At 38.7% G+C, this 12,721-nt stretch overlaps 1 protein-coding gene across 4 annotated transcripts in view; it reads left to right on the top strand.

Moving 5' to 3' along the window:
* Positions 1 to 12,721, top strand: part of LOC104609933 (DEAD/DEAH box RNA helicase family protein) — a 123,813-nt gene that overhangs the window by 18,293 nt on the left and 92,799 nt on the right. For all 4 annotated transcript variants that reach the window (XM_088903463.1, XM_010276366.3, XM_088903461.1 and 1 more), the window contains exons 5-7: positions 250 to 816; positions 915 to 1,027; positions 9,355 to 9,589. In XM_088903463.1, the coding sequence (XP_088759589.1) occupies positions 250 to 816; positions 915 to 1,027; positions 9,355 to 9,589 (915 nt within the window). The remainder of the gene's footprint in view (positions 1 to 249; positions 817 to 914; positions 1,028 to 9,354; positions 9,590 to 12,721) is intronic.

The raw sequence follows: 12,721 nt of genomic DNA, 5'->3' as shown, positions 1-12,721 counted from the left end.
AGAATGCCTACATGCTTACTCTGTAAGTGTTTTCTGATTTTAGCTGATATAAAGAATCTAGTCATTTTCAACTGCAGTGTTTCTTTGTTAATTCTGGATGGGCATTTAGAGTATATACTAATTTAAATGAATGTCATGACTATATTTGTGTCATGCTTTTTTTTTTTTTTTTGCTTTCTACATGTAGACATCTAACATTTCTCTTGATTTTGAGTAAATACACATGACCGCATTTCACTTGCCCTTTAGGTTTCTATTTTGATGGGTTACAACAATGTGGAAGACCTAATTGAGAATGAAAGAGATAGAAGAGAATCTGATGAATATCTGAAAGATGCAATGGATGAGATTGATGTTTCATTATCCTACAAAAGATTCCCATCTATCATTTTGGGTAGTTCTCCACTAGTTGAACTGTATAAAGAAACTGAATTTCAAATGGAAAGAATGGAGCTTCTACCAGATCAGAGCTATGATGGTTCTCTCTCAAGTTCTATGGGTATGAAGTTGGTTGAGCCAGATGGACCAAGTGAAACAGGAGCCTCTTTGGACTGCCCAGTTTCAAAAGTGAACTCATCATCCTCATCAGATGAAGAAAACTCTGTAGTGTTGCCTTCATTTCCTCAGCCCATGGCTTTAGATACTAACATGAAGTCAGATGCAAAAACTATCATAAAGGAGTCTTCAACGAATGTGAGACCTGAATCAGAACAAGATGTAGCATCTCTTGAACATATTCTTGACAAACCCATCAGCCAGATACTTGGATTACGCAAGAAGTATTGTCAGCAGCTTGAAAAGTGCGGTTTTCATACGGTGGGTTATTATTTAAATATCACGTACAGAGGTTTCATATGATGTCTTAATGACCACAAGAAGGTTTATGCCATAATTTTTCTTTTGATTCCTTTCAGATTCGGAAGTTGCTACATCATTTTCCTCGAACATATGCTGATACACGGAATGCTCAAGGGGAAATTAATGATGGGGACTATTTGATCTTTATTGGGAAAGTCTTATCTTCAAGGTAAATTATATTTTTTGTTTCATTTATTTTTCCCTTCACTGGAAATATCTGATATTGGGGCCATTGCTTGGTGCAATGGTAAAATTTTGGGCTGAAAAGCATGAAATATGGGTTTGAATCTGATAACAGCCACTGGATACAGACCTAACCTTTTGCCTTTTTGCACAAAGTGGCTGCTATCAGACTCAAACCCACATGTCATTCTTTTCAGCCTAAAATTTTACAGCTGTTCTTATCTCATGCCTTTTTGCACAAATGCCCTTTTTACCGGAAATGACTGATATGTTTTTTTAATGGATTCATATCTTTTCACATGTGAAGTTTAAACTAGTGCCTTAATTATTTCCCTTGTATTTACTTAAATCATTTTGAATTTGTTGCCAGAGTATAGTTGACAACAATGTGAACAAAGCAGTGAGCCTGTAAACACTCCTCCAGTACCCTATAGTCATTCTTTTGACCAGATGCTGCAATGTTCATATGCATACCTTATGATCTGAAGATTTCACGAAAAGAATCGTTCTACAGCTATGTAGAGCTGCTCAAGCCATTCTTACTTTTATTTAGTTCACTCCAAATTCTTGGTCTTATGGCTAGGATAAAAATATGAAGAAAAGAATATCTAGATGTGTGATCTGTATAGAGAGATCTGATTGTAGTCTCCTAAAAATGGAAATATATAAGGAAGAACCAAGGAAAAATTAAACTTTTCTAAATTCTCAAATTATCCTTAATTTGTGGGACCATTTTGCTCTTTCTCTTACATATTTGTATAAACCCTTTACTTATCTTTCTTTCTTCTTTTTTTCTCACCCAAAATGGGTGAGAAAGAGATAATGTGCCTTGCCCTTTCCATTTTCATCATTTTGAAATGTTGCCCTCTCGCCTATATGAATCTTAAAAGGGCATTTTAGTAAGTTAACTTCTGCAGTCCAGTAATCCAGTTAACAAGAGGGGAAAATTGTCGGAATCTGAAAATTCAAAGGGGGTCTTTGTTGCAAATGAAAGTTTGAGGGCTAAGTGTTAGTACCCCCAAAGTACAGGGTGGGAATCTGTAATTTACCCTTTTTTGTTGTGATCTTAACCTTGAAACTACCATTGATAGGAACTAGATACCATGACCGCCATTAGTGATGTTGGGAAGGCCAAATACTTATCCAAAGGTGCCAAGATTACATTGCCGAGCACGAAGAGCGTGAGGGATTTTGGAGCTAACATGGCCGCCATTGGCGATGATGGGAGTTAGATATCTTCTCTTAACTTTGTGCACAGAATAAAGGATCAGGAAAGGAAGAATCCACTTCTGATCATTACCTCAGGATGTTGATGGGAGAAGCTAAAGTGAATAAGGTGGTAGTGGATAATAGAAAGGCGGGTAAGATGGAGGAGAGAATGAAAATCTTACAAGCAAGTCTGGTAGGAAGAGTGGTTGGAAATGTTGTGGAGATGGGGAAGATTGAAACATGGGTGAAGTTAGAGTGGGGAAGAGAGAAGGTGTTGGGTGTGAGGAAGTTGAATGTGGAACTCTTGCTGTTTATGTTTCACAACAGACAATTTGCAGAATGGGTGCTGGAAACAGAGAAAACAAAGGAGAGGGAGTTTGATTTGAGACTAGATTGGTGTTTCTCGATGGTTGGAGAGTTTGTTATTGGCAGGATGAAGTATTCGATGTGGATTGGAATAGTTGGAATCCACTACATGCTTGGAGCATTCTGACGTTTGACAAAATTACTTGTTCCTACGGCATATTTATGAAGCATGATGACAGAAATAGAACCTGGGAGAAGTTGGACAAGGCGAGGATCCTAGTCGAGGTCAAGGACATAGCTGATATTCCGAATAGATTGGTTTGGAATTTGCAGAGAACCTTACGATTTGAGAATAATAATTGAAGGGGCTGATGGATACTTCGGTGGACAAAAGAATAGTTGGAGAAGAGGGGGTGAAAGGAGGAGAAGGGGTGGTGGTAGATGGAGAGTTGTCGGGCTGCAGAACAGGGGAGAAGGCAGAGAAGGAATGGGAGTCAAAAAGTTGCTTGGATGAAATAGGAGACGATGAGTTGGTATCACTTGTCAGTAGGGGGTATAGGTGAATAGAGATGGATTGAATGGCACGAGTGAGGAAAGACAGGTGGCGGGTAGGGAGAGTGAGTTGAAGGGAGATCAAGAGTTAGGAGAGGGGATGGATAAGGGAGGAGTTGGAGAACAAGCGGTATCGGTTGATTTCAGAAGAAGGAATAAGAGGAAAAGGAGTAAGGGGGCGAAGGGCAATTTGGGGGAAAGATATCCCTTTTCAAAGATGGAGAGGTTTAACTCTCTGAAAGCCAGCCAAGTGAGTAACAACGGTCTCAAAATGGAAGACGAATGGATCTGAGTGATAACTAAGTACAAGAATTGAAGGAAGTGCGGGAAGGGAAGAGGATGAAGGTGTTCCCTTCAGATTCAGATATACAAGAGAAGGCATAAACTGTGAATTGTTGGTGGAAAGTGCGACTATGGCACCAGATTGAATTCAAATCAAACTTTTTAATCTTAAGTGGTTTCCATTTTCTGGGAGTTCCAGAGGATGTAGGTCAATAGATAAACAATAGTGCGGAGAAGAAAAGAGAATTGAGGGGGATTTTGCTCTCACAGGTAAAGGCACAACCACAATGAATGGAGAGTTTGGAAATCTTGAAGTATTAGTGGATTTGAGTCATTTGGGTTCCATTGGTAAACCATATGGTGAGGTAAGTGCGGAAACTTTGTCTTCTCTTTCCTCTGCATCTTCTCCAGTGGTTGGAGACCAATAGACCAATAACATATGCAAGGAAGGGAATAGTGTTTTAGGGGGAATTCGAAGGGGTTGCTCAAGGATTGGTGAATAGGAAAGAAGAAGGAATGTTAGGATCCAATGTTTTTAAAATCGTACAATTCATATCCAATTGGCCCCAAAACGATTCAAATCGCATGTACTAATCGTTTTTAAATTAATTGTGCAATTTATGTTCAAATCATTTAATCAAATTGTAAATCGCAATTTAGAACCGATTTAAATGATTAGAATTGGAAATATAATTTAAGACAAAAGACCATTTAGTCATCCACTTTTTAAAAGCTACACAGTTACATCAAGGGGCACTATTGTCATTTTGTTTTTTATAACTTAAATAGCCTCTGTAATCAATCGAAGGAGGCTTACTATCGAAGGAAATTCTTGGGTGAGAGATTGGAAGAGACAAAACCCTCATCCATTGCATCTCCATCATTCCTTTCCTTGTTTGCAAGAAAGGTAAGGGTTTTTCTTTTCTTTTTTTTTTCTGGTTTGTGTTATTTTTTTTTCTGATTTCTCTTCTTTTTTGATGCAAAATAGGGGTTCTGCTCCATTTCTTCTTTTGACACAAAACAAGGCTCTGCACCATTTCTTCTTTTTTAAAACTGGGGCTCCATCCCATCTCTTTCATTCTCTTGCCATGTTGCATTTTCCTTTTTCTGTATCATTTTTTGTCCTTTTTTCTTTTGCATGAAAATATAGGTTTGGCCATATTTTATTTTTTTGCTTTTGTCATGCAAAAAAGTAGGGGCTTCAACCTCTTATATTTTTCTCTTTTTCTTATGCAAATTATGTTTTCATTATTTCATAAGACTTTTCATTTTATCTATGTCTCCTATTTTAATTTTTAAGTTGGTTGTTCTTCTTGTTAGGTTGGAGCCCAAATTATTTCAAAAAAGCAGGGGCTTCAACCATTTTGTTTATAAATGGTTGGAGCCCATGATAGAATAGGGCATCTTTGCATCTGAACATTGAGGAACTCTTATATTCCTTGTTGATCAGCGATGGTTTCTTTGTTAGCTTCAGTTTTTAAGTCTTTATTTATGTTGGTTTAGTGAATATGGTTAGGCTTATAATTTGGCTAGATTTGTAATTTATTATACTTGTCCACATAACATCTCTTTGGTTGTTTTGCTACTAATGTCAATGAAATGTGCTTATGAGTTATGTCCAATTGTGCAATGGTATTAGTTACCAAAAAAATTATTAAGTTTCAGAGTTTAATTTCTTTAATTGCATTGTTTCACTATTGGAATGGTTATAAATCAGATTAGACATGGCTGAACCAGGTTTAGTGGCTGGCTGAATTTTTAAAATTTTTCTAAACCCACTTGGGAACCGATTTCCCGGTGATTTTGACATCTGAAATTTCAGGATCAATCTTGCACTGAACTGGACCAGATTTGAAACCAAATTAAAAACTGATTATACCTGATGCGGAGACCACAATATGCAACTCCCAGAGTGGTAGTTCACACCCAATATTAGTCCCAAAATTAGCCTCCAACTGAAGATGACGTAGTGTGTACGTGAAGTTTATTCAGAAACACTGTTTTAGCAAAACCGGTCTCCAATTTGCTTGGATTGAAGTGGGTATGTGAACCTAATAACCTGATTAAGCTCCAGTGTTTTTCTTGCAGAAACATAGTAGAGGACTGATGGAAATCAGCCCCTATCACAATTGGGTCGTATTAGGGTTTCTAGGAGGCAAGGGAGAAGAGAAGAGAGCAAGAGAGTGGAGAGAATTGGTGAATTTATCCCTCCCCTCTTAGTCCCTTGTATAGAGCACTCTCCTAACCTAATTAGGAGCTGATCCAAATCAAATTTGGATTAGGACTTTATGTTTAATTGATAAGAACTCTCTTCTTAAGAGAATGAGTGCTCCATATCACAGTGTCATAGTCTCTGCTTGGATGGATCCTAGGATTAAAACCTTTTTCATAAAATAGTAATATAACATATAAATATATTTTGCAAATCAAATTTCAAATATAGTTAAAATCCATTGCTGACAGTTTAGGTTTCCATCAGAGAGTGTAAGCTCTGATATTCACTTTGTCTGACAAAGGGTTTGATCCTATCACTATGATCATCCACTCAGGTAATTTCCCAAATTGCCCCAACATGCCCAGATATTTGATTCTTGATGGACCTCACTGGTTGGTACATCAAAGACAGTTTAGTCCAAAACCTAGTGCAATATCATAATCAAGTCTGGGGTTAAGTGCAACTTTCAATTTTGTTCATCCATCTCCAAGGTCTAGGGCATAATTGGAAGTTGGTTCGGGTTCAGTGTTTCTTCTAAAAACCCATTGGCTATGCTTGGGGTCTACCAATCCTAGCAGTCGAGAGAAGCTACTCCACCAATTCGGTGGCAAACCAATGTCAACCTTGTCAGGATAAACTCCCAAAGTCTATCCAATGGCTGAGAACATTCTAAACTAATACGAGCTTTAATGCCTTATAAGTGTCCAGTTTAAGATGTAATTCACAGAAACACACCAATTTAAACATAAAACAATAATGTACTTTATTCATTTACTGATAAATGTTTGTGTGCAACTATTTGATTGGAGCTAAGGGCATACATTGTCTAGCATTTATATGATCATATCAAATAGCAATACAATTAAGGATATAGTTTTTTATTGCTTAAATTTGAAGTTGAACTTGATCATACCCGCATTTATTGAATTATGACTTATGAAAGAGGTGTAATTGTCAAACTCATTACCAGTCTACTACTATGGTACTACTACCTATTTATGTTATGCCTATAGGCTAGAAATTAGTACAAAGGCATTCTTTTTCCTAAATTTTGAGGGCTTTAGGTATTTTATATTTTTTTGACAATTTTTAGAAATTCAGAAAAAATCTTACGATCTATGATATGATTCACGATACGATTCGATTCAAACCTCTTTACGATTTACAATATGATTACAATTTTTAGAACATTGTTGGGATCGTCCGCGGGAGTGAAGACGCTGGAAATCATCGCTCAACTGAATAACGAGGTAGGTTTTAGTGACTCGATTCTTCTTTTCCATTTGCTTCATCTTCTCTACGATGAGGGTGTTTTGAGAAGGAAGGAATGCTCAAGGGAGTTGGGTTTGGAGTAGCAGTTGAAGGGAGCAACAATTGGAAAAGAAAAACGATTGGGGAGGACCCGCACAAGGTCTATAACAGGAAGAAAAAAGCGGTGGGGCAAGGGCATGTTAGAAGTCAGGGTTGTAAGTTTCAAGGAGGGGCTGCAGCTCGCGCCTCTCACTGGGATGATGTATGAACTCACTCTAATTTGCTTCTGAATCAATAAACTTACTATTATTCATCAAAAAAAGAGGGGGGGGGGAAACAGGGGAATAGAGGGAGATCGAGGAAGTTACAGGGGAGGGAAAAGAGGTGAATGTGGGGGTTGAAGCTGAGAAGGCTGTTGGGTAAGACAATTCTGAGAAAGGCAGAGTGAGCATTGGTCAATTGGTGGATAAACACATGGAGGTTGGGAAACAAGGGTGTTAGACGTTGGGGTTGAAAGGGGGGAAACAGGGGAACAGAGGTAGATTGAGGAAGTAATAGGGGAGGGAGAAGAGGAGAAATTGGGGGTTGAAGTTGAGAAGGCTATTGGGAAAGACAATACTAAGAAAGGCAGAGTGAACATCGGTCAATTGGTGGATAAACACGTGGAGGTTGGGAAAACATTGGGTTTATTTTTTCTGGGAGGGGAAGGAGTGGTTAGGGAAGCAATTGAACAGTTTGAGAGAAGTAGAAGGGAAGAACGGAATAGAAAAAGAGATATCGGGGAAGGAGGTGAGGTTTGGGAGGGGTGGGAAGAGAGGGAAGAAGGAATTGCTGATGAGGTAGAAGGAGAGTGAGGTTTGTATGTTGAACTCGAAGATGAAGCTGATCTCATGGATCGGAAGGGGCTTGGGTGATGAAGGAAGGAGAATGGTAGTAAGGAACATTAAGCAAGGATGGTTTGAAGGTGCATGCCATTTGCACTCATCTGGAACATAGGAAAGGAGAGAAATAGAAGGATTCTGAAGACAAAGCTTGTAAGCTGGAAAGGGGTGCTGGATGCTAGCAAATCTGTTGCATTTTGGCTCCTTGTATTTCCAGATAAGTTTCTAATGAGGACCTTGGAAAATCTTGGGGAAGATTTTGGGTTTTCAAATGGAAATTTGAATAGCTTGTACTGAGGTGTAGTTGAAGGGTTCTATTGTATTTCTCTCTATGTTGGGTGTTGTCTTATCACTTGATTATGATGTAGCCTTTTTCTTTTTTGTTGATGGAATTTTATTTTTATTTTACTATCAAAAGAAAAAGAACTGCCATTGATAGTGCTATTCTGTGATAAGCCTAACCTCTAATATCATGAACCACCCCATCATGCTCCTATGCATCCATGATCCTCTTGAAATCTAATCCGTTCTACATTTCTCATATTGAAACTTCAACTGTGATAAAATCCATATAATCTCTCACAATTCCTTTGCATGCATATGACCCCACATATGATAAAGTCATAATGAGACTTGCTGATAAGCTCATTCAAAAATCTTGGCCTTCCCATTTGAACATCTTGTTCCAATGGATTCCATGTTCAGCAAATGATCTTGTGGGTAATCTCACAAAGAAAGGTGTATAAAAGAATTTTTTTCATTGGCGGCCAGGTCTTCATTAATTTTTCTATGTATCTTGCATGTCTCTAATCTACTACTCCCAAGGCCCCACTGGGATGAACATCGGTTAATGGCCTTTTTGCATGTATGTAGTTTTAGCCAAGGGACTTAAAGCTACAATTGAGGTATCAAGCATTTTGTACCATAGTGACATGACAAAACTAGTTTTTGTAGTTATCTTTATTCTTTCCCCCTCTCACTTTTTTTTTTTTTTTTTTTTAATTTTTTTTATTGAGAAGGTGAAGTAATGTATTGTATTAAGTAAAGCCAAAAGATAGAAGATAGGGTCCCTTGTACACGATCTGTACATTGGGAATGTACACCTGAAATAAAACTCTCAATACAACTGTATGGAGTATAACATTTAGAAGTTTACAAAAAGATTTTCAAGATAAAAAACGAAATTGTAGTTTCTTCCAATAAAAAGCTTGTGAATTGTGGTTGCCCAGCCAAAAGAAAAAAAAAACATCATTCCCATTATCCTTTTTACCACCCCTTCCTCTGAGCCCTGTTTGTTCTCAAAAGTCTACCAGCCTTTTCTCCCCAAATAGAGCAAAACACAGCTGCAGGAATGGTATCCACTCCACTTCGCCTCTTCCACTCATACCTTTCAAGTACTATCCTCCTAAGAAGTCCTTTATGTCTGCAGGGAAACAACCCTTGACTGCAAAAATCTGGAGAAATTTCATCCAAATCTTCTAAGTAAAGCCACAATGTAATATGAAATTGCTTACTGTTTCCTCACATCTGTTGCACAAGACACAACCCTTCATCCTCTCATGTTTTGACAAGATTTTTTGCTCTTTGAACTTTAAAAGATAATTCATGCTTCTGCAGGGGAATTAGAGCCAATGCATCCTTTTCATTCCTTGAAGTTGTTGTGGGTTGTGAGATCATAAAAGGCAAAGTTAGCTCAGAAGTTAATAGTGGTGATCTTGATTGCATGCAAAAGAAGATGATTTATTTGCATTTGAAAAAGTTTTTTCGTGGTACCCGTTTTGCAAATCACCATTTTCTTAGAATTCTTCAGTCCAAGCATAAAGAGGGAGACCTTGTATGTATCAGTGGTAAGGTGAGTTTTAAGTGTTATTTTTCTGCAAATTATTTCCTTTGCTTTTGAATCTGGTTGGGAAAAATGTAATCATCATTAAATTTCATTTAAGAAAAACATGGTTTTGCTAATCTTTGTTGAGGTCGAATTGTGGCTTCACTGGAAACAGTTAGTTATTGTCCCAAGATATTGTTATTTATGAATTTACCTTTTATGGAACTATAATGTAATTAGTTTGCTTTCAGTAATACTGAGAAAATTTAATTATCTATTTACCTGGTCCTGGTCTGATTATTAATTAGGTCCAAGGAGATGTACATAGACACTGATACTTGGTTTGGTCATCAAGAGAAAAAGGTACTTGTTGTTCTGCCTGCATGAGTTAAATTGGTCACATTGGCAGGGCTTATGACCTTTTAAGAGTGGAAATTGGTCACATTGATGACCCTTGCACCTAGAAAGGGGCACTAGATGCCCTACCCCTTGAGGAAGCCATACAATAAGCAACTGCCCTCAAATTAAAGTTGATGTACAATATGATTTACCTTGCTTGGTCCCACTTCTGTTCTAAAAAAGATAACACTAAACTTTGAACCCTCTAAATCAATCTTTTTTATTTGACCTAGGCATTAAGAATAAAGATTGGTTTCATGACATGCACATTTTATGATATTCACAAGGATCACAACTCCATTGGACCATAACTCATCACACCAAAAAATGTTAGTAATCCCATAAACTCTCTACTCTGGTGCTGATGATTTTGCTTCCTCTTTTATAGTTGTAATGGAAAATGTGTTAATGATCAAAATAAGGAATAAAGAACATGATCTGTGTAGTCCAAATGCAAGAAAAGAAGCCTCTGAGGCAAACAATACTATACATACATGCCTATTGTTAAATTGGTAGTGTGGTAAGTATGTTTCACTTATTCTCACCTTTGTCCTTGCTAACCTATATGCCATGGAGCAGATGGAGCTAGCCAGAATTGGATCCCATCCTTGCCTCCATAGTGAAATGTCCTAACATCGAAGCCCCCTGTAAGTTGTTAATCGATGACCAGTCACCATCTGAGAGTCACCTTTGTATTTAATTATTTACCCTATTAGAAGCAGAAGAGAATATATACTTGACTCATCCTGGAAGAGATGATATCTTTTGCCCTTGGGAACTTTGAGATAATTGGAAAATGGCATGAATGTCTCATTCAGATAGGTTCAAAGGTCAGCAAATTCATTGGCTAATTGCTGGGAAGTCTGGAATAGCTGTTAAAGGAGATTCATCCAGTGGCATCAGATGGTGTCAGAATGTAGGGAGTGGCCCTTGGCATTTGGCTCATTATCTATGTGAATTCAAAGAGACTTTTTTTAATTAGTTAAAAAGGAATTTTATTAATTAAAAGTCATGTCGAAGAAGCAATACAGCAGACGGGGGAGGTGGTGATAAGACTGAGAAAGCATGACAGAGGGTTACCAGTTACTCCACAATGGCAACCAAGTGGAAGAAAGAGATTGTAGTGGAGAAGAAGAGCTTTCTGTTTGAAGAAACTGGTAGAAGTTCGTTTCTCAAAATCTGGGAGGTAAGAGGTCTATGGTGATTCTGAATAGAGAAGCCAGGGAATGGCTTCAAGGCTTCACCGATGGCACAATTTTTGTGGTTCCAGAACTGGGCTGGAGAGTTGAACTATGTGTGGAAGGGTAGAAGTTAACAGTGGAAAAGAAAAGAAATTCCAGGGGAGCTTTCATCGAGCAGTATGAAATGTATGGGAAGGCGAGGAGGCAGAGGTAAAAAGGGATGGAAGAAAATTGCTGAAGCCCTTAAAGAGTTTGAAGAGAGGTGCTGGCTAGTGGAGAGGAGGCACAAGGGTCCGAATGTTCCAAAGGTCGACTCAGGGGACAAGGATCGAATGGTCCCAAAGTTGATTCAGGGGACAAGCAAGAAACCAGGTTACAAGGAAAACTTGAGAAAGAACAAACTGTTTTGGGTATCTATGGAGGCTCTGCGGAATCGAAGCTAATGCTTGAGGGAAGTCTGAAGGAATGGCAGAAAACGATAGTGGTGAGAGTGGGTGTGGCTAAAAAAGTTGAGGACTGGGAAGGAGTCTTGGATGATATTCTAGAGGTTCTCCATATCAAAGAAAAACCACTAATCTTACCGTTTGATGATAAGGAAGCTATTCTGGATGTTGGTGACCTTTAGAACAAGATTACCTTGGTGAATACCAGAACTGGAATGTTGATTGAAAATTGGAGTTTGGCATGTAATGAAAAGGAGATTGATGCAGGTTGTGATCAAATTAAAATCCTTGGGCTTTTCTTTAATCTCTAGACAGTGCAAGTGTTTCAGCAAAGTTGAGCAGTTTGTGGTGGAGTGTTGGTGGTGGTGAACATTTCCAATGCTTAGGCAGTAAGGCTAAAGATTGTAGGAGCTAAACCAGATGTACCTCGCACTCCATGGAAGTGTTCACTGGTGGACATTGGTGGAGGTTGTGGCTGGCTTCGGCAGCCGAAGCGGCACTGTGGGAAGAAGGGAGGAAGGAGGAAGACGCAAGTGACGTGGTAGGGTGGGAGCCATGTGGAAGAGAAGGAGAGGCTGGTGGGAAGCTAGTTTTGAGGAAGACTTATGGGGAAGGTGTAAAGGTGGGGGAGGTTGATGAAGGCTCTAACTTGCTTTCGAAGGAAAATTACTCAAATGAATTTGAACTCCATTGGGAGTAAGCAATTAATAGGGGAACCTCCTACGTAGAAGCTCTTAAAAGAGGCAAAGGTGGGGGTGGGTCTGTAAGTAAAATGGGGTCAGACCACCCGGTTGAATCAGCTCTGAAAAGGCCTCACATGATCACATAAACGTCATGTGTAGAGAGGAGGGTAGTTTGATGGGAAACCGTAGGAAGGGTCTATTATTGCCCCCTTTGACGATGAACAGAGCCTAGGTGTGAAAGACAGGCTTTTCACAGTGGATTAAACAGCAGCTCCCTCACCAGGACAAACTTAATCCCAAATACTCCAGAGAAAGAAAAAATTGGCTGGAAGATGAGGACGATGGGGACTGGATTAACTGCGAGGACATTGAAGAGAGTATTTTAGGAGATGGCAGTAGTTTTGACAATCTAGGCCCTTCTGGGATAGGAGGGGTTAATAGAGAGCAATGTTT

The sequence above is a fragment of the Nelumbo nucifera genome, chromosome 4, assembly GCF_055504915.1.
Source record: "Nelumbo nucifera cultivar China Antique chromosome 4, China Antique-T2T, whole genome shotgun sequence".
In the NCBI taxonomy this organism is placed as follows: domain Eukaryota; kingdom Viridiplantae; phylum Streptophyta; class Magnoliopsida; order Proteales; family Nelumbonaceae; genus Nelumbo; species Nelumbo nucifera.
Note: the sequence above shows the minus strand (reverse complement) of the source record. Positions and strands in the feature narration are given on the sequence as shown.